Consider the following 22560-nt stretch of genomic DNA (forward strand, 5'->3'; position numbering starts at 1 on the left):
AGTTTTGGTTATAATAAAAATATCAATATGTGATTGTAAGAGTGAGGCAAAGATGGAAACAGAAATGGAGAATAATTTTTTTTTTAAAAAAAAAGTAAGAGCACTTTGACTACGAGCGTAGACTCATTACTGCATATATACAAACAATACATTAATATATAATTGCATTGTTCATTAAATTAACTAGGCCAAAATATAATTAGTATTGTCTTTTTTGTATATCAATTGATAAACAACCAAAATATCATCATGCCAATCGTAACCCCAACCTGAGAGGAGGAAGAAGTAACTAGTTGCGAGTTGCGACAACCAAGAGGCATTACGGTGGCCGATTTAAAAACTAAGGACAAAATGGATTATTGATTATAAAATAAGAATGTAATGAGCTATTGCATCAAACCCTAAGGATGCAAAAAGTTTTTTTCCTCTATTATTTTAACGGCAATACAGTCATTACTCCCTTAATTCTTTCATAGAATCATTTGTCCAAATTGTTAGCCAGTTTGTTGACTTCACCAATTTACACACACACACACACACATAGGAGAGAGGGAAAGAGGGAGGGAATGAGAGAGAATAATTCTAGATAAGTAATAAAATTATTATTATTATAACATTCAATAGATGAATGACATATCAATTAAAATATAAGTTGAGACCCAAATATTAAGATCCCTAATATTATTCATATATATAACAAATCCATTTTTATTATATCAATTGAGGGCATGTAAAAATGGATGTCTCCAATGCATCAAAACTACTCTACATTGGGTAAATTCTTTTTGTTAGTATTGAGGTTGGATATGTATAACTTAAAAAATGGCGAACTAAAATGTTTTGTAAATACTAGACGTTGTAGTTTGGAAGTTAAGTTGAGTTGATCTCATTACCTATATGATAAAAATCTATAATAATTTTACTATTTTTATCAAATTATTATTTAAAATTAAATTCATTAGATAATATCAACTTTTATTTTATAATTACAATTTTTTTCTTTCAACAACTGTGCCTTAAAAATTATAACTTAATATCAATTAGGGTTTAATCCAAAGTCTATATATACATATACATGGACTCATATTAAAGTACTTTTTTGATCTAATTCAAATGGACAAACCGTATAAAATCTCAAAGACTCATAAATTATTATTACCGAGTTAAAATTTAAGAAAATAAAATTTCAAACACTTTACTAATGTGTACAGTACTTCTCAAGCTCCAATAGTAGCCGATTAACACTGAAATTGGAAATCAGTCTAATTATTTTCATGGGCACAATTCCTTGTTGCTCATTAGGCAGCACTTGATTGCCCATATTGTGGTGCTTGAGTTTCCACCAATTTTTAACAAATAAAAGTTAAAGTATTATTTTAATCATAAATTGCACGGATAATTGAGGGGGGGAAAAAAATTAGTGATAGTCACCAATAAAGTTTTCCCATGCATCAATTATGTGATTTTCGCCACAAAGAGAAATGTAAAATTGAAGTTGAGACACCAACTAAACCGATCAAGCAATGCAATCTAATCTTTTAGGTCCAATAATATTCATTAGTTACAACATCTCGTTATTTATTAGGCAATGTATCATTATCCCTATTTTGTGTGTGCTTACATTTATTTGATTTTGGACACGATAAGATAAAATTGACAATAAGCCTGACTCTAAATTAGCACATCACTCAACGTACAAGTCTCAACAACTTAGGACCAATTAACTTAAACATAAAAATATCAAGACTTAAATCATCAAATACACACAAATTTTGCATTCACATTTTAAATGATACATTATAGTAAGACGGTATACCCAAAAAAGAAAAAATTTTAATGAATGAGATATTTTTGTCATGACATGAAACTTTATTCTATATTGCTCATTAATTAATTCATGCATGAAACGTGTGATGTTCTAACTTGAATAACGACAATCTCAAATTCCGATCGCAAATTTATCTCTTGAATAATCAATAAATGACACGAATTCTTTCTGTTTAAAATTGATATGGGTATCGAGAGTGACAATCATATAAAGAACGAATTAGAAACATATGGATTTGAATTTCATAGTTTCAACTTTGAAGTAATACGAAACTGGCGTATTACCCAAAACTACAAATTAAAAGTTGTTACACTTATCGTATTGAAATAGAAACTGGCGTATTCACAGAGTGCTCAAATTTGGTGAGCTTGTCGGTCCATACTCCATACATAATCTTTTTGGACCCATCCGTGCATGTTGTTGGACGGTGAAGAGAAGAAAATAAAGAGAAGAGTCCATTTTGTCTTGTTTCAGATTACAACATTAAATACAAATTATAGGTTATTTTGTAGCATTTACTAATAATATATATATTTTTTAATCATCATCATTATTATTTTGTTTGAATATGAAGAAAACGAATAAAATGTGCTTGAAAATAACCTCATGTCTTGGATGTATCATGCTCTTGAAAATAAGTTTTTTTCGTAATACTAATTGAAATAGTATTCCCATTCGTCCAGATTCTTCCCCCAACTAACGAAAAGATTCTGGCGAAATTGCCACATATGAAATTGAGCACAATTTTGCAACCTACTTATTTCTCAAGAAGATATGGGAAAAACACTCCCTATCATTTGATTGAATGATTGACCCAGCTCCATGTTGTTAGAGGAAACCCTACACTTCAATTGGTATTTTTTCACAAAAAATAAAAATGAGATAACAAATTCAATCTCTCTTTAAGATTTCGAATAGATGTCCCGAATTCAAGTTCATAATGTTTTGCTTCTCAAAGACAATCAAACAATTCCCAATCATGGTTCTTGCGGATCGGATCATCAATATAATATTCAAAAAGAAATTCCAGATACTTGAGATTAGGGATGACAAAAAAGTCTGGTTGGCCCGGCCCATTCTCACGGACTTTGACCTGACCTCGCGCACATGAGGGCTTGGGCAAGAGCTTAAAAAATGCCCGAGCCAGGCCCAAGCTCTCTATGTTTTTTTTTTAAAAATAAATTAATAAATTAGAATAATAAATTCACATTTGAAAAATAATGAAAAAATAAAAAAAGTAAGTGTAAATTCATAATATATATATATATATCAATAATGAATCAAAAAACTTAAAATTATAATACTAAACTCACTTTTAAGTGTTAATTAGTTAAGAGAGTGCTTAAATTTGAGAATCCAATACTAAAAAATTAAACTTTTAAACTTTTATTTACTTTATTTTCTTTATTTGTTATTTTATTTTAAAATATTTATTTTCTTTAATTCATTATTTATTATAATAAATTGATTATTTTACAACAATTTTTAAAAAATTTGAAAAAAAAAAGTAAAAGCTCAACCCATCCCAAGCTTAGCCCAGGCTCGTTGTGGGCCCGAAGACCCAATCTTTACACTTCTTATCTAATGTATTTGAGCCTGAGTTAGATCTTTTGATGTAAATGAGATTGTGATATGTGTATCATAAGTTTATCAAAATATGTTTATTTATAAAGAGAAATGTTCCAGTCAAAAATTTTAAAGTGTGGGAAAATGTGAGAAGCCTTTAAAACTGCATGGTTTTAAAGGGTTAAAACTGTAAACCTTTAAAACCACTTGGTTTTAAAGCTTTCCCGGACTTTCCCGCACTTTAAAATTCCTGACAAAAAAACTACTCTACTTATAAATGCTAAGAAAATATAATCATACAATACACATAAAGAAATTCAAATATTCAACGTAGATAATAAAAGGATTAGGTATCCACAATTAGATTAAAAAAAAGTGAAAAATAAGATTTCTTTTTTCGAGGAAACAAAACAAAACAAAACAATTATCTTGAAAGTATTCAACAAGCACCTCTCAAACGGACATCACGGTAAGTTTTTTTTTTTTTTTTTTGTGGGTCGTTTCAAAACTATTGCAATTAAATTTACCAAAATGGTAAAAGATGGAGTAGTGCCGAGTATATCATGACCGTTGAATTTAAACGTAAGATGAAAATAAGCCACCGAGACGGAGTCACCAACCGTAAACAAATTCTCGTTGACACTACTTATATTCGAATCAACCAAATTAAAATTTATAAACTAACCCAAAAATATCATCTGACAGCTAATCTGAAATCACATGCTTAAAATAGAAGCGAAAAATTTCAATCATTTCATATCGTATAATGCCAATTGGTAGAAGAAAAATATAATAGATTGTATATATATATATATATATATATATAAATATATAGATGTTATGATTGCCCGTAAAATAATTATATCTCTTTATTTGCGGGCTAAGGATGTCCGAAAATCATTTCTGCACAAACGATCTTGATTCCTTGCGTGGGGCTTTTGTTTATTTATTTATTTATTTTTGTGTATAACAATTTTAGTTGTTTAATTTATATTTGCAATCATTGTGAAGCAAGTGATTACAAAATATAATTTAAACCGGAGATTGATACATTCTTAAGGCATCATGTGTGATATGACCCCCCTCGGTTAATAATTAACTTATTCTATGTTTATGATTTGGTATAATTAGTGACATCTAAGTGTTTCAATCATAAAAGCTAGAGTTTTCTATAAGTTCGAGGGCACATTTAAAAACTTGTCCACAACAATGACACTAATAATAATAAATGAGATATGAATGCAGTGTTATTTATTTATTTATTTATTCATGTATTAATGTTTAGTAACCCAACACTAACAATTAAGTTGTGAAATATTATATTCGAAAAAAGCAAAAGTAAGAGCATCAAAATTGTTCATGAATAACAGAGCTATTTTATAATTACATAAAAATTGTTTGATTTTCAACTTTCATCTTGGACAAATTTTGGATTACTCCTTGAAAATTAATTAATTTTTAATCACCTTTTTATCTTTAAAAACCTTAAGTTACTTTTATTTTTATTCAAAAAAAAAAAGAGAGAATAAGAGTGGATTGATGATTTTTTAATCTTATTAACAAAAACAAAGATAAATTAAAAATTTTGAAAATAAAGGAATCATTTAAAGAGGAGATAATCTAAAATTGACTCACACATTTATATATTTGTTAAAAGAACAAAACAACGAAAACTTCAAAGTCGTAGTACAAATGGTGTGCGTGCAAGGACAAGTTGTATTGTTTATTGTATTTAGGACGTGCAAGCAAAATTTGAATGCAAATTGAACCCAATCTGTCAAAAAAAAAAAGAAAAAAGAAGGAAGCTCACGTGGTAGAATGATCCCTGCACGCCACATCTTGAAGTATCGAAACTTGAAAGTTGAAACTTGGAAAGTAGAAAGAATCGTCTCTGACCATCGAAGCTTACTGGGACATGGATAAGAATTTGTTAGCCATTCGCTCTACAGCATCCACTATTTGCTTTTGTTTTTTATTTTCTAATAATATTTCACTTTCACGTTTTTTAAATTATGAAGCTAAAATCTTTTCTTCTTTTAAAAAAACAAAAAAACATCTGAACACCAGTTTACTAACATGGCATAAAATTGAGAAACCAGTTTGTCTTTTAAGCGGTTGAGTAACTCCGACTCGGTATCCGTCCACCGCTCCTCTCTCCTCTGCTTTCTATTTCTTGTGTTCTTGTTTCTCTGTTTTCTGCCATCTGGGGAATATTTTAGTTTCTTTTTTGACTGGTATGTCTCAAATTGTGTATCTTAATTGCATATATTCTTTTTCCATATTTTGTCAATTTATTGTGTTTCAAATCATGGGTATAAATTGTTTTCCTGTTTTCTGTATCACAAAAGTTTGAGTCCTATTTCTGTTTCTTGTTCTTCTTTTTCTGCAACCTCCATCAATTCAATATCTTTGCACTCACGTTAGCGTTAGTTTTTATTATCTTCCCCATGTTTTTGCTCTATCAATTATTTTCTGTAGTGTTAAATTTCGTTTGATTTATCATGCTTACTCTCTATGTCTGCTGATCAAATTTGCAGAGATAAGAGGACGGGACAAAGAAACAGAATTTAGAATGCTCTGTTCTCATTCCCTGTTTCTGGTCCAGGTAAAATTTTAATCCTTCTCAATTCTCGCTTAATAGTAACAAATCAATAATTTAGAATTTAAAATTTGAGTTTTCATCTTTTCAGATTTTATAATATCTGGACATGGAGAAGAAGGAAGATTCATGCTCGCCGGTTGGGGTTCTTGAGGACTATTTTCGAAGCGAAGACTCCGAAACATGTTCTTCAAAAGAACCATGCTCTGAAACTAAGCCGGAATCCAAATCCAATTCTCGCTGGCATTTATTCTACGACTTATTCAGAAACAAATCGAAGAAATCATTAGTCACATTGTATCCCCTCAAGCTTTCAATAAGAAGAAGCAGTAGTATGAGAGAGGGCATTGATATGCCGAGGAATCTTTTTGTAAATTCCTACGATTCACAGTCTCCCCAGAAGATTTTCTCCCTCTATGAGCTGCAATCCGCCACCAACAATTTCAGCTTCGGTGTGAACTTGTAATACGATTTTTCCTTTTGGGTGTTTATAATTTGATTGTGGTATTAACTTTAACATGGCTTCTGTACGTGTAGAAAATTTGATTGGAAAGGGAGGTTATGCTGAAGTTTACAAAGGGCGTTTGAGAAATGGGCAGCTTGTGGCAATCAAACGGCTAACAAGAGGTACAGCAGATGAGATTATAGCGGACTTTTTATCGGAGCTTGGGATTATGGCTCATGTCGATCATCCTAATACTGCTAAGTTATTAGGATATGGGATTGAAGGAGGCATGCACATTGTTCTTGAATTGTCTCCTAATGGAAGCTTAGCTTCTCTCCTTTATGGTTAGTCTTTTTAACATTTTTGTGCGCTAGAGTTTCTTATAACAGCTTCACAAGAAATTTATCAATTAAATACGAATCTGTCTCCTTATTGCAGGTATGAAGGAGAAACTGAAATGGGGTATCAGGTATAAGATTGCGTTAGGGGTAGCCGAAGGCTTACTTTATCTTCATGAGGGCTGTCAGAGGAGAATCATTCATAGAGATATTAAAGCTGCCAATATTTTGCTCACTGAGGACTTCGAGCCTCAGGTATTCTTTAAACACTTCTACATACTTTTTAATATGTCTACTAGAGACATTATATGTATCTGTAGTTTAAAATGGTAACTGATGGCGGTACTGTGCAGATTTGTGATTTTGGACTAGCGAAATGGCTACCTGAGCAATGGACTCATCACACAATATCAAAAGTTGAAGGCACGTTTGGGTTAGTAAAGCTAAACCTTCCTCCATTGGTAATCTTGAAACGATGTTTCACCTGCATATTCATTGGTTTCTCACAATTGCAGCTATCTTGCTCCTGAGTTCTTAATGCATGGGATAGTAGATGAAAAGACCGACGTCTTTGCCTTCGGTGTATTACTACTGGAATTGGTCACAGGACGCCGAGCTCTTGATTACTCTCAGCAAAGCCTTGTATTATGGGTATGTCATTCATTTATAAACTGTCCTTTAATTTTTGATTTTTTGCCCACTCGCATGCAAGCAGGCATGATAATGAAAAATTGAAAATATCTGTTTGTCTTGAACTGTAGGCAAGGCCTATGATAAAGAGGAATGAAATTAGAGAGCTAGTTGATGCCTCCCTAGCAGATGAGTACGATACCCGGCAGATGAATCTGGTACTATTGGCGGCTTCGCTGTGTATACAACAGTCTTCAATTCGACGGCCCCAAATGAGTCAGGTAATTTAAGTAAAGGTGGTGGCAAAACTGTTGAGTCTCCAAGTCCAATTCCATTGATGATCATTTGATTGAACGTTGGAAATTGGAACATGGCTTTTTGCAGGTGGTACAGCTACTCAGGGGCAATCTTTGCTGCTTGAAGTACATGACAAAATGTCGGTCACCACTGTTACGAAAAACTCTCCGTGAAGAGCTTAAGAGCGCACCAAAATGAAAACGAATTTATCACCCCTGCTTTTTGTACATATTTAAGAAAAATTCAAAGGAGAATGAGAGAGCAAAAGAAATATTAGTGCAGGAGACTAGGACTGAGGGTAAATGATGAGAATTCTTTTTTTTTTTTTTGATAGTGAGAATTCGTTATATATTTTAAATAATGTACATAAATGCGGTATCCGGATGAATTTTCAGAACCCGGACATACACTGGAAAACCCCGTGTATCAAATCAATTTATAAAGAAATTTGATAATCCAAATGATTTTTATGTTCGCCAATGCAGGGTCGACATCCGGATTCGGGGAACTTGGACTTTTCCGGGTCCATTTTGGACTCGGAGATGGAAAATATGGGTTCTTACCAGCTTTCAGTATTCTGAAAATTCCATGCGGATCTAGAATCGGAAATGCCTAATCATTGTTGTTCAGGCCTTCAGGGGTTTAGTCTTTATCATAAATTAAGGTCATCGTTTTCGACTCAAATCATTGGGGTGCATTTGGTGTTGGTTTTGGCTGAGCATTTTCATTTTACAAGGAACATAAGAGGGTAACATGCGTCGCCAGCCCTTATTTCCTAGTTCGGCTTCATAAAAGTAAGGAAGTGCAAAATCTTCGTTTCCCACTTTTGAATTGTAAAGTAAACTTTTTCAAAAAAATAAAAAAAGAGAAATTAGGGTCCCACAGCGGTTGCATCATTACTGTTATTACCGTAGACTAAGCGGGCTAATGCCAAAAGTATGAGGGAAAATTATCTACTGACCATTTGATTTTTTGTGTTTTTTTTAAAAAAATAATTTTTTTATTAAATTTTGCGTAAAGTTATATTTTATTTCACTTATCCACTTTCGTCTGTACACTGTTATAACTTTGTTGATATTATAAGAGTAAAATTATAATTTTACATGCATAGCAAATAGTTTATAGCATTTTATCAAGGGGAAAAAGGTAAAATAAAAACAATGCCGCTTACACCCAACCCAAGTCGGATTATAATATCTCTATCCTCTCACATGTTCATCTAACTATAACAATAGCACATCGTAGATGCAAGTTGTGGTGACTAACAGACGATTCCACATAAGCTTAATGGAGGCAATGGCAATTTGGAGAGTGAAGCGTCTATTGTTAACGACATAGTAAATGGAGTTAATCATGGTTGTAGCGGTGACCAGAGAGAGGAGATATGAGGGAAAGAAATAGAGAAATTTAGGGCGAAGAAGGGAAAGGGCGCTGGCTCGTGACTCTTGCCACACAATCGTAATTCAAAGCATGTGGGGGGCGTTGCAAGCAAGCGATTCAGGCTGTAGATGTGATTCTTGATGGCATGGCAAGAGAAGGAAATGGATAAATTATAAAGGCAGCATGCAGCATGGTGAAGTTAATTTTAATATTGCAATTTGGAGAGTGATAACATATAAAATTGTAATTTTACATTCTAGGGTAAAAATGTCATTTGTTGAATATTCCGTTAATTCTCTTAACAACATACAAACAGAGGTGAACAAATGTAAGAAAATATAACTTCAGGTGGAATTCAACCAAGAAAAAAAGAAGAATTATGTACTTTTTCAAAAATAAGAAAAACACAAGTGACCGTTGGATAATTGTCTAAAAATACAAGTAATGTTATTATTTTTCCTTTTTAGAAAATTGGGAATGGTCATGTATATATTTCATAATGTTTATAATCACACATTATACATGACAAATAAGTGATACATGACAATTTCACTTTTTGTTTTGGTTATCTTTATATGTTAGTTTTAAATTAAGTTACCAATTTTTTTTATAATCACTAAAAATTAATTATTTCTTTATTATAAAATAAATATTAAAAGCAATACCATACACAACCTTAATACTTGGATTAGGTTGTTTTAATTTAAAATTTATTATCATTTTTATTTAAATATTACGTTTCAAAATCAACTCATATTCATCATTATTTGACCCATTTTTTTATAAAAATAAAAAATAAAAAACTTTAATCATGTAAATCGAATACTTAGACTCAAAATGGTTGAATTTATTTTAAATATTTGAATAAAAATAATTTCACGAGGAACTTAAAGTTTAGGTCCCATCAACACTTCAAAATTTATGATAGAATTAATTATCTATTCAAAAATGAAAAGTAATAGAATTCATCAAATTTGAATTTATCTAATGGTTGGTATAATTTGATAGATCTTGTTAAATTACATAATCTGAAATTTACATAAATCTAAAATTACTTTTTGGTATGACTAATAAAGTAACAACTATTAAAGATCAAATTTACATACCTTCGATGGTTAAAGGACAAATGATGATAGATTGAGATACAATCTTTATCTCCCAAAAGATGTGAAGTATCACTCCTTTATTAATGGTGTGAAATTATCTCATTAATAATATTATAAAAAATCAATTATTACCAAACACATGTTAATCGTTAATTGATTAAATCTCTTTCAATATGCAAATTTATATTCTAACTTTGTTAGCTTTTCATCAAAGATATTTGAAAATGAAATATAGTTGGTATTGATTCACGTTAATGTATACTTTATCTCGCCAGAATTGAGTAACAAGAACACAATCAATAGTAGAATAGTGATCAACTTAATTACACGTTCAATTATAAAAATGGACTATTTTTATTTTCTTAATTCTGTAGAAAAACCCAATTAAAATTCCAACTATATTAAAACCTCTTTGTAATGATATTTTATATAGTAATAACCACTATATAGTCATAAAAAAATTATGTTCTAATTTGGGCCTATTATAAATAAGAATAAACTTCATATTATAATAATTTATAATTTTTTAATCCCATCTTAAGAATTTTACCTTCACAAAATAATAATTATCTGTATATTGTAAAAAAAAAAATGCTATGTCACATTAAAGATTAAAGACGAGATGAAATATTTTTTAAAAGTTACTTGTGATAATAATTTATTTTTTAGAGTTGTTACTAGATTATTGTATAATATTTATAAAGATTACATTGAGAGAAAAATGTTAAGAGACTGAAAATGTTTAAACTTTTAAAATGACTTCACATGCATATTCACTTCGAATAAGATTCATTTAGTATATACTTTACCTTTCTTATATTCGGATTAAAGGTATCTAGGTCAAATCAATAATTTTTGTGATCGCGCCTCTATCAAATTATAACCTCATCGTATTAACTGTTAATAAAAATAATTAGTTCCAACATTATAATTGTAATGGGATTTTTACTGTACAACAATTAGGACATGCACTCGAAGCCATGATTGGGAAAAAGCCGAACACTGTAAACATCACTCAATTTTCAACGAATTCATAAAATTAAAAAAAAAGAAGAAGCAAAAACAACGACAACAGCTGCACACTCTAAAATCTAATAAGGTATAAGAGAAATACTTCATGAATTAACATAATCTACCAATTCACCTACTGGCTGTCGTAGGTGAAGAAACAGTAGTTCATCATCTTTCAATAAACACCGAAAATGAGATAACATAAATGCGTTAACCAATAATCGTAGTGAATTAATGACCCGTGGATTAGGTTAAAGCTTGATCACCAAGTCAGCAGGCAACGAGGACAACAAATAACTTATCCAAACAATGATTAAACACTAATTAAAAAAAAAGTGGGACCATTACAATCCTTTTATATCCTTATAAAACCCTTTCTTATCATAACTACATTAAAGGATTAAATAATTTTACTTAAGCCCCTATATTTCTCTCTTTAGTTTAGGTCTTACATCTATTTATATCCACATCACTATGCCAGTATTTCTCTCTCTCTCTCTCTCTCATCGAGGTCGGCCTAGAATCGGGTTTCACCCACTTGAAAGCTCGAACAATGATTAAAAAATTATACATATGTACGTATATGTGTGTTATTGTTATTTTGATTAAAATAATCCTTTTAATGTATATTTAACCCATAACATATATTTCAAGTTTAAATTATTTAAGCCCAAATTTTAAAGTCTAATTTAACAAAAAAATTAATTTTATGAATTATGAATTTGTAAAATATAATAAAAATCTAAAAAACAATTTTTTTGGCCTGGTCTCGAGAAAAGGTTGACCTAAGCAGGGCCAAACTTAGCCCGACAAAAGACATGCTAAGGCGAGGCTGGGCTTTGACTTTGCCAGGTCTGCCTGGGCCCAATATTTTGCCATCGCTCATCTCATGTGCGCTTACGCTTGTCAATGTATTCGTCTATTTTAAATTTCCATTATAAATTTAGAGGAAGAAGGTAGTTTTAGAATTAAAGTAGGTCTTGACCAAAACAAAAGGAGTTTAAAAGGAATTGCAGGGCTGCTAAAAATTAACAAAAAAAAAAAAATCAGCAAAACGGGTAGTAGGGCCAAACTTCGGCCCATTTTCTCACGCAGACAGGCCCGTTGGTGCAAAAATAAATAAAGAAACCATCATTATTTGTCCATCAACGTCAGCGTATTAAATAGAAAAACACCCCAAAAGATATTTTTATATTAGTTTTGGCCTTTGCGTGTTGGCATCCACACCCGCAATCCGTTTTTCCTTGATCCTCGGCATTTCTTTTAAAAGATTAAAATTAGTAACGCAAATATTAAATAAAATAAATTATGAAAGAGAGAATGAAAAAGGATAATAAGGTGGATCCGTAACAGTAAAATTTTCTTACAGGTTTTACTCCGCCCGAAGTACCGGCGGAGATACACAACACGAGGCATCGCTACAGTAGACAGAGATAAGTGAGAAAGTATAGAGAGAGAGAGAGAGAGAGAGAGAGAGAGAGAAGAAAATTAAAAGTAAACAAATTGTAAAAGGAAAAAAAAGGTTATAAAGTCAAAGGTGGTTGAAGAAGTTTACAAGAGAAGGAAATCAATTGTTGTTGTGTTGATTTTGATCGGAAAGGCGTCGGATGATATATCCGATCGTGAGCGATCGGAGATGTTTGTCTCTGTCGAGGGCGACGACGGTGGAGGACGGAGGAGGAGGTGGTGGTGGTGAGTTGTTTGGTGGAGAGGGAGGAGGATGAAGAAAGGAAAAGGAAGGAACAATGGCTTGTTGCCGAATTCGTTGAAGATAATATCATCTTGTTTGAAGACAGTATCTACGAATGCTAGCACCGTTGCTTCTACCGTACGCTCTGCTGGTGCCTCTGTTGCTGCTTCTATTTCCAATGCTTCCGAAGATCTCAAAGATCAGGTTTCTTCTTCGTTTTCTTCTTCTTTAACCAAAACAAATCGTTTTCTTAAGTTTAATTTATGCTCTTTTTGTCCGTTGAAGTAATATTTGGACTTCATTTTTGTACTCTTATTTAGTTCTACAACTCTAATTCTTAGTCAAGGAAATTTGAGAAAGAAAGACTGATGAGTGTAGTATTTGTTGAGTGGATATTGTAGTAGATTAGTTTTTGAACTTTTGGATTGATTAGGAGCTTCTATGTCTATATGATACTCTATACATATTATGATAGAAACATTTGGAACTTAACTAGTTTTGGCCTTAGAAGCATTCAATTTTGTGGAGTTTGTGTGATCTGTTGGTGTGAATCTAACTCCTATGGTTTTGTGAATTCGAAAAATTTTGTTCGCATTTGATTTAGGCAGACATATTCGTAGTAGAATTCTTTCTCTTTTAAATAAATGTTTCTTGTTGATGAACTTCAACATGCATGCATTAACTCTTCACCTTCACTTATTATTTTGTCTTATGCCTTTTTTATATGTTTGAGAAATTTTGAATTTCTTATGCGAACTAAATGTGAGTTGCTATCGGTGATGTTGTTGATGATGTTACAAGTTTATGGAGAATAAAAGGGTTGCAAATCTAATAAAAGCCACATTTACATGAAGAAGATAAAAGAGATTGTTTTTTATTGGATGGTGAAAGAGACCAAAAGATGTTCCAAGTACATGAGATATAGTCTTAAATTGTGAAAACTTGGTTCTTTTTTAAGTTATGTATACTTGATTTGTATTTTCCCACCTTCCTTATTTATTTATTTTTGATAGGAGACTTTTTCCCCCCAATGTGTGCTCGGTCGATTTTCATTCAAACTTTTGTGTCTGTTAAGAGTTCTATCTCACCGGAGCATATAGGCTTAGCTTATACATCTTTGTGTCATACATCTGCTACCGTTATTTATGTTTGTCATTTTAGAAAATCTTGTTTTCTTGATTGCCCTTTTGAACTTGTGTTGATGAACAGGTAACATGGGCTGGCTTTGACCGTCTGGAGTATGGTCCATCAGTCTTCAAACAAGTTCTTTTGCTTGGTTATCAGAATGGCTTTCAAGTCCTTGATGTGGAGGATGCCTCTAATTTCAACGAACTCGTTTCGAAGCGTGATGGTCCAGTTTCATTCTTACAGATGCAGCCCTTCCCTGTGAAAGACGATGGATGTGAAGGATTCAGAAAATTACATCCTTTCCTGCTGGTTGTTGCAGGGGAAGACACCAACACTTTGGCTCCAGGTCAAAATCGTAGCCATTTGGGTGGGGTCAGGGATGGTATGATGGACTCTCAGTCAGGAAATTGTGTCAACTCTCCTACAGCTGTTAGGTTTTATTCATTCCAGTCTCACTGTTATGAGCATGTCCTGAGATTCCGCTCATCTGTGTGCATGGTTAGGTGCAGTCCTCGCATAGTGGCTGTGGGTCTTGCCACACAGGTTAGTGTTGATTTGCACTCTTTTTGGAATTTTATATTGTTTAAAATTTTGATATACATTATTGTTAAGTTACCATCTAGAGCATTAGCACAAATTGTTCATGGTCAGGGATAGAAAATAGAGATTAACACTTTGATATTCAATTACCTTGGCATGTTCTTAGCGGTTAATATGGATTTTATTTCTTTTCTACCTCTGGAAGTTGTTTTGATGTCAATACGATTTTTTTCTTTTTCAATTGCCTGGATTTGTTGATTTAAAAAATATTTGTATATGACCCATGTAGGAGTAGTAATTTCTGGTTCTATTTATCATATGACTAAGTTCATTGGTTGTGCTTTGACATTTGTGAGTCTTAACTGATCTTTCTTATAAATGGTGGCAGATATACTGTTTTGATGCGCTCACGCTTGAGAATAAATTTAGCGTCCTCACCTATCCCGTTCCCCAGTTAGCAGGACAAGGGGCTGTGGGGATCAATGTTGGTTATGGTCCAATGGCTGTCGGTCCAAGGTGGTTAGCTTATGCTTCCAACACTTTGCTATTATCAAACTCTGGGCGCTTAAGCCCACAAAACCTTACGCCTTCAGGCGTTAGTCCATCAACATCACCAGGTGGTAGTAGTTTGGTGGCCCGGTATGCAATGGAGCATAGTAAACAGTTTGCTGCTGGTCTTAGCAAAACTTTGTCGAAGTACTGCCAGGAGTTGCTTCCTGATGGGTCTAGTTCTCCAGTATCACCGAATTCAGTCTGGAAAGTTGGTAGACATGCTGGAGCAGATATGGACAACGCAGGAATTGTTAGAATTTTAATTATTTTGAAAAATATTTGTTCTCTCTTTATCCTACTAAGTTTGCTCTATATGTGAGTAAAAATAGATGCAGTAGTTTATTAAGTCTTATAAGTTAAAAATTTGTTCATTGTAGGTTGTTGTCAAAGATTTTGTTACCCGAGCTATTATATCCCAGTTTAAAGCTCATACCAGCCCGATATCCGCTTTGTGCTTTGACCCTAGTGGAACACTTCTGGTTACTGCCTCAGTGTATGGGAACAACATCAACATCTTCCGAATTATGCCATCTTGTATGCGAAGTGGATCAGGCAATCATAAATATGACTGGAATTCTTCTCATGTGCATCTTTACAAGCTGCATCGTGGGATAACATCAGCTGTTAGTATATTACTATATAGAAACTGTTTACCCTTTTTTGTTTCTTATGTGGTCTATATTTACCCATTTGTGCATGTGATTTACTTGACAGACAATCCAGGATATTTGCTTCAGTCATTATAGTCAATGGATTGCAATTGTTTCATCCAAGGGAACTTGCCATGTTTTTGTTTTATCCCCTTTTGGTGGCGATTCTGGCTTTCAAACGCTTAGTTCTCAGGGTGGAGACCCATACCTTTTTCCAGTTCTATCTCTACCTTGGTGGTGTACTTCGTCTGGGATTAGTGAACAGCAATGTGTGCTGCCCCCACCACCTGTTACCCTCTCTGTGGTGAGCAGGATAAAATATAGTAGTTTTGGATGGCTTAATACAGTTAGCAATGCTTCTGCGTCTTCAATGGGGAAAGTCTTTGTGCCATCTGGTGCTGTTGCTGCTGTTTTTCATAATTCTATAGCTCACAGTTCTCAGCATGTTAACTCAAGAACAAATTCCTTGGAACATCTGCTGGTTTATACTCCATCAGGTTATGTAGTTCAGCATGAGCTTCTGCCATCAATTGGCATGGGACCAAGTGATGATGGTTCAAGAATTCGGGCAGCTTCTTTAATGTGCTTACAAGAGGATGACTTACAGGTGAGAGTAGAACCAGTACAATGGTGGGATGTTTGCAGGCGATCAGATTGGCCAGAAAGAGAAGAATTTATTTCTGAGTCTACTTGTGATGGACATGGTGCTGTTGAGATATTTCAAAACAAATCTGATTGTGAGGATAATTATGGGATAGATTTTCTGGACATTAATGATTGTATTGTTGAAAAAAGTACTTTCAAAAATTGCTCTGTGAAGTCCTACGAGAGATCCCACTGGTACTTATCCAATGCAGAGGTGCAGATGAGCTCTGGGAGGTTACCAATATGGCAGAGTTCTAAGGTATTTCCCATCTAAAGTTGCTATGCCTAGTATTCCCTGATATATCTTTGTTTTGATTTTATTTCCCTTGTTTCTCTAGATTTCTTTCTTCAAGATGGATTCTCCAAGAGCTAATACCCATGCTTCTGGAGAGTTTGAAATCGAAAAGGTCTCCGTCCATGAGGTTGAGATCAAAAGGAAGGAATTGTTGCCAGTATTTGATCATTTCCAGTGCATCAAACCAAGCTGGAATAACAGGTGATGATCAATTTATTTATGGCTCCTTGCAGGTTTTTGTGCCTGTATAATTAATGTTGTCACGGGTGTTGGTATCTGTTTGTCAAAAGAGTTTTGGTTAAGATGTTTTCGAACTTGTAATATCCTTTATGGATGGTGGTTGCTAAAATTTACGGTAAATAAGTTATCACTGGACTGGACAAAATAACACTTTCAATAAGTTTTCCTTAACCTTGATGTCTTAAATATTTAGTTATTTGTTATCGAGACAAAAATAGGTTTGGAGTAATAATATAGTTGTTCTTGCTATTGTCCAAGCATTTAATAAAGGAGATATTTGTTTTTCAGTGTTTTTGGAGTCAGAGAGTTTGGTTTGTTGAGGTTATTTTGCTACTTGGAACTTTTTCTGGACGCATGATCTCTTGGTTTCTAACATGTTAGGTAAAGAAATGTATCATATGGTTTTGCTAAATTCAATTCTATAATCAAAATGTATCATATGGTTTTGCTAAATTCAATTCTATAATCATTCTTTTGTGGGGTTAATCCATTTCTTATTTAGGTTCATATAATACTAAACATCTAGGCACTTTGGCATGGAATATTGCTGATCTGACCAATATCGTACTTGCAATCTTATGCCTTCAAGAGTTCATATATCATTCTAATTTGCAGTTACGCTAATGGTAAAATGACTTAGCAAGCATATAATCGATCTGAACATTCTAAGCAGCTCACGATTTCTTTGCCTTGATGACGATAGAATATGTGCATCATTTTTTCTTATCATGAGGGTTATTTTGTTCTTTTTGTGGGGGTGTTGTGTGTGTGTGTGTGTGTGTGTGTCATGTTTATGCATGGGGATGGACATGTGTCCTTTTTTGTGCTTTACATTTATTTAGTGCCTGCCACATGCATCCTTTTTCTGCTTTGCTTCTATAACTTATTTAGTGCCTGATTGGTTGTTTCATACAGAGGCCTTGCCGAAGAAAAGCGTCCTTTGTCACCATCTTCGGGACCTTATCAAGCTGAAGACAAGATCGCGCAACAGACTGTTATTTGTCACTCAAATCCAGCATCGCTTAGCTCTACTGAAAGTTCTGAGGGGGGTAAGACATTATTTTTTGTCTGTCCTATGGAAATAATAAACTGCGCAATTTGGAAAGTAGAGAATTTGGGACATGATATGAGAAACTGACCCATCATTTGTCCCTTTAGTGGAAAGGATCAACACTGACTGATGATGTAAATCATTGAAGTAAATGCTGAAGAGTGCTTTCTGCTTGTTATTAACCTAATTCATTTCTATGATCACTATTCCAATCTGGTTATTGTTGTGAGTTGGGACAATTTGAGCCCTCATATTTTTGGAGTTGTAAAGTTAATGAAGTAATGTCTATTTCCCTGGTTATGGTCATAGTGATTCCTTGAAAATGATCATCATCTTCTGTTTGTAATTTTTCATCAGGTTCCTCAAGGAGAATTGAGAATCTGCTTGATTTGGACCAAGTGAACAATGACAAGTTATATGTACCCACTGGCCAGACTCTAAATGAGATTTATAATGGAAGACATGAGGTTACCATGGTTGAATCATCAACTTTGAATAAAAGATGCTTGGACATTGTATCTGCTTCTCCGGAACATTCAGAAAATGATAACCCTCATGTTAACAATCACATTCCAAATGGTTTGCCCTCATTAGAGAGTAACTTGCCTTCTGCAGGAAGAGATGACACGATTGTTGCTGTATCAATGTTGGGCGCTGACTATTATGATTCACATATGGGCATCATTATGGAGGATCGAGCACTACCTTTGCTTAGCTGTCCAGTAAATCTTGGCGTGTCTTTGCGAGAGGAGCATTGTAAAATAGTAGAGCAAAATGGACTCTGCAAGTCAACCGATGTTGTAAACGACGACATCAACGGTGGCAATAGCCACTGTGAGAGTAAAAAACTTGAAGAGGATGCGGAAGATGATGAAATGCTTGGAGGCATGTTTGCTTTCTTTGAAGAAGGTGAGAAACTGAAGCTAAAGCTGCAGCAATTTTTTAACTGTTACAATATCTAATCATTGTCGAAGGTTCTGTTATTTATTTATTTATTAAATTTTTTGACAGGTTGATCTGCGGAAACTGCTTGATTTTTGGGTATAAGCCTTTGAGGAGTCATCACCTCCCAAAATGTTGTAGAAAGCTTGATTTGAGGTCATTGAAGGAAGTTGTGATGGTATTACCTTTCGATGATTCGATTGCAATGCGCGATGTGAATAAGAATGCTGTCATGTGGTTGGCAATCTGAACTTTCATCCCCCCCCCCCCCCCCCCCCCCCCCCCCCCCCCCCCCCAACTTGTATATTTTGTATATGGAAAATTATAAATTCATTTACGGTTTTACCTTCCGGTGAAGGGTAAAGTTTAAACCTCTTGATAGAACTTGATTTGGGTGTGCATTCCCCATCTTGAACCTTCTATCAAGCTCTCTGTACAAATTCTCTGCAAGCTGTATAACAATATTTGTTTCTCAAGGAATAGAAAAAAGTCAATTGACATTTTGTTGTTAAATACTTGCTTTGCTCTTGTTTGGTACTTTATCGATTGACTAAAGTCTAAATTAATCTTCTCTAAATGCTGCGCCAAAAGACGTGCATTTTGCATTGCACCATAGATATAAGCTATTGATCTGAGTTGTGTCACAAAAGAAAGTACAAATTGGTGGTGTATTTGTGGCGAGAAGGCTATCGATTCATCATTCATGTATCCTGTCGTGGACAGCACCATGTGCTTTATCCAATCATACGGTAACGCCTCCTCAACTTATAACCATTTTTGTTTTTATGAGATAACTTATAACCATTTTGATTGGTTAATAATTTTTTTTTAATTTTTATTGCAAACTTTGACAAACACATTTTCCCTTTAAATTATTAATCATTCAGTCACCCCATGAATATAATTTACTAAACGGCACTAGCCAAGTGAAGAGATAATATTAATTATTTTGAGATTATTATCATTATTATGTATCATAGTAAATTTGTAATATAGTAAAATATTTTTTTGTCTTTAATATTACGTGTAATTTTGTTTATAATGACATATGCAAACATACACAAATTTGGAGAGGTCTACAAGATGTCATTTTTAAAAAAATTTATTTTAGAGGAAAAAAATTATTTTCCTGGAGAATTTTTTTAATTAAAAAAAATTGCACCCGATCGAACATAAAATGGGAGCACAAACAAATAAAATATCGATTTCACGTTGATCCTTTTGAGGACAAAACGGACAGAACAGAAACAGCCAAAGTAAAGAAAACTCAAAAACAGTAAGTACTAAGTAAGCGCCAGCGCGAATTTGGCCCCAGTTTGGTAAAAGTCAATTACTGAGTTTCTTACTTTCTGAGAAATTTACACCAATAATTATAAAAATTTTATCTTTTTTCATCTTAACCCCCCAAATAAATTTCTATCAACTTTAGCCATAAAAAAACCTTTGAGACCAAAATACCCCTCTCTCTCATCTCTCCGCCAACACTCTCTTTCACCCGTCTCTCCCAAACCGAAGAAACTTCCATCATCGGCGGCAACATCACCTCTCGTAGGCAGCGGCTCCATCCCTCATCGGCGTCCGATCTACCATCTACAGCCTTCAACAAAATCTAGGTTAGCCATTTTACTTATTTTCATTAATTTAAAATAAAATTTTAGAATAATAATGATTGTAGTTTGAGAATAATGGTGGTGGTGGTGTTTGTGGTGGTGGTAGTGGTAGTGTTTGTGGTGGCTGTTTGGGGAGTATGTTGATTTGGGGATTTGTTTTGGGTGTGAGGGCGCGCGCGCGCACCTGTGCTGTCGCACCAAATCTGTGCGACAGCACGACTCTGTCGCACCAAATTACAGTGTTTTTTTTTTACTTATTTTCAAGTGAATTTATTTATTTTTGTTGTAAATGCAATGTAATAATGTTATAAATATTACAGATACATGGCGAAATCAGAATCGTCAGATATCGAAGTAGGCAGGATGTATTTTCGTTATGTCAATCACTTTCCGGGTCGAATTTCGAGCATGTGTAATTTATCTTCGGTCGTAAAAACTATCGACAAAAAATTAACAAAGCGGCAGTTGAATATGTTCAAGAAGGATATATTTGGGCATTTCTTAGAGTGTCGAAGTTTTTCATTTAGTGGGGTAATTTTGCACAATTTTTTATTGAGGCAAGTGGCCCATGAAGAAGATAGCCGTGAGGATCAGTTATGGTTTCAAATTGGTGAGCATTTGATTCGCTTGTCAATTGTAAAATGATGCCTGGTTACTGGACTTTCATATAGTGTTGATACCGAACTAAGAGATAACAAAACAGTGCATAGGCTACAGAATACGTATTTTGGTGGTGTGCATCGCAAGATCAGTGTTAAGGAATTCGATGCATTATTTAAGGAGTTGAAATTCGAGGAAATGGACGAGATGGATGCATTAAAGATTGCGCTATTTTATTTTGCGGACAGAGTACTAAATGCAAGAAACAATCACTGTCAAATCAATTTCGATTGGCTTAACGAAGTTGATGATATACAGTACTTTCGAAACCGCCCATGGGATCTTGTGTCGTGGGAAATGGTATACGATAGTCTTGACAATGCACTATTCGAGAAAGACGAGAAATTTAAGACGACTCGGTTGAAAAACCCAGATCATAACATTGAAAAGTACAATCTTTACGGCTTTACGTCCGGGGTTCAGGTGCGTTGTTTTTTTGTTTATTAATAAGTTTTATAGTATTAAATATTTGATAGATGTTTTAATAAGTTTTTTACTTTGGTTGTTGCAGGCTTGCATTTACAAAGCGATCGGAGGTTTGCCGTCAACATGGGCCGTGAAAACGAAGAAGAAGATTCCCCGCATCGTGCAATGGAAGCCCATGGCGTCTTCGAGAATCAACTTTGCTGAGGTTTATTCGTTCTTCAATGACGAATCTCGTCTTGTAAGTAATATATATTAGTTATTTTTTTAACTTTACTAAATTTAAGTTATGTATACTTACTTAAAATTTTCAATTGAATTTATGGCTGGGGGACGTTTTACAAACCCTTGAGCCAAATTCAAAGGAGAGTAGCAGAAGATATTGGCTCACTGTGAAGGATTACATGCCAAGCATTCCAGACTGGGTTTATAAGGTCGGTATCCTCTAAGTAGTCAAACTTTTTTAATCGAAATTTTTGACTTTTCATTTACTAATTTTAAATGATACTTTATACAGCACCAACCCTAAATCAACGCAGTGCCATCGGTTTCAAGGCAATCAGACGAGCATGACAAGCATGATGACATACCAAACCCAACACCAGAGCAGCGTTATGACACTACTGAGAATGAGGTGACTGTTGATGACCACTAGGAGCAGACAGACAACTCTGATGACGCACATGATTCTGAGGTTATAAATAATATATGATATTATTCTTTTATTAATCATTATTGTTTTACTGTTATTCTAAAGTTTTACTTATTTTCTTTTGTAATAGTCGAAGACAAAATAGTTTAATGATTACGTGCGACGATGGCTGGATAAGATTGATCGTAACGTGGATGAATTGAAGTCGGATTTTAAAGATTTTAAAGAAACCATCGTTGGCTTTATCGACACATTTTCTAAACGTCCAAATAAGGATTCTCC

General features: G+C 33.8%; 2 protein-coding genes across 5 annotated transcripts; both read left to right on the forward strand.

Annotated features, from left to right (window-relative positions):
- The first annotated feature begins 5178 nt into the window (after window positions 1-5178).
- Window positions 5179-8175, forward strand: LOC102615611 (receptor-like cytosolic serine/threonine-protein kinase RBK2). Of its 4 annotated transcripts, none has more exons than XM_006479757.4 (9): window positions 5179-5323; window positions 5932-5999; window positions 6085-6445; window positions 6531-6782; window positions 6877-7031; window positions 7130-7209; window positions 7292-7427; window positions 7538-7687; window positions 7791-8175. In XM_006479757.4, exons 3-9 carry the CDS (start codon window positions 6103-6105, stop codon window positions 7899-7901), a joined length of 1227 nt encoding a protein of 408 aa, XP_006479820.1. In that variant the 5' UTR covers window positions 5179-5323; window positions 5932-5999; window positions 6085-6102; the 3' UTR covers window positions 7902-8175. The 4 variants fall into 4 exon arrangements, with proteins under 4 accessions (XP_006479820.1, XP_006479819.1, XP_006479818.1 ...); XM_006479756.4 differs by lacking the exon at window positions 5179-5323 and adding an exon at window positions 5343-5527; XM_006479755.4 differs by lacking the exon at window positions 5179-5323 and adding an exon at window positions 5344-5628.
- A 4257-nt stretch (window positions 8176-12432) lies between these two features.
- Window positions 12433-19446, forward strand: LOC102616500 (autophagy-related protein 18g). Its single transcript, XM_006479759.4, has 9 exons — window positions 12433-13094; window positions 14100-14561; window positions 14947-15360; window positions 15488-15733; window positions 15825-16664; window positions 16744-16901; window positions 17856-17989; window positions 18349-18900; window positions 19003-19446. The coding sequence occupies exons 1-9, from the start codon at window positions 12921-12923 to the stop codon at window positions 19005-19007; spliced, it is 2985 nt and encodes a 994-aa protein (XP_006479822.1). The 5' UTR covers window positions 12433-12920; the 3' UTR covers window positions 19008-19446.
- Window positions 19447-22560: the final 3114 nt, after the last annotated feature.

The sequence above is a fragment of the Citrus sinensis genome, chromosome 3 (assembly GCF_022201045.2).
Source record: "Citrus sinensis cultivar Valencia sweet orange chromosome 3, DVS_A1.0, whole genome shotgun sequence".
In the NCBI taxonomy this organism is placed as follows: Eukaryota; Viridiplantae; Streptophyta; class Magnoliopsida; order Sapindales; family Rutaceae; genus Citrus; species Citrus sinensis.

Excerpts from the sequence above, each read along its gene's own strand:
- LOC102616500 (XM_006479759.4), top strand. The coding sequence starts at position 12,921 with ATGAAGAAAGGAAAAGGAAGGAACAATGGCTTGTTGCCGAATTCGTTG. Across the intron at positions 13,095-14,099 it reads CCGAAGATCTCAAAGATCAG|GTAACATGGGCTGGCTTTGA; the intron begins GTTTCTTCTTCG and ends GTTGATGAACAG. Across the intron at positions 15,361-15,487 it reads ATATGGACAACGCAGGAATT|GTTGTTGTCAAAGATTTTGT; the intron begins GTTAGAATTTTA and ends TGTTCATTGTAG.
- LOC102615611 (XM_006479757.4), top strand. The coding sequence starts at position 6,103 with ATGGAGAAGAAGGAAGATTCATGCTCGCCGGTTGGGGTTCTTGAGGAC. Across the intron at positions 6,446-6,530 it reads CACCAACAATTTCAGCTTCG|AAAATTTGATTGGAAAGGGA; the intron begins GTGTGAACTTGT and ends CTGTACGTGTAG. Across the intron at positions 7,032-7,129 it reads CTGAGGACTTCGAGCCTCAG|ATTTGTGATTTTGGACTAGC; the intron begins GTATTCTTTAAA and ends GGTACTGTGCAG.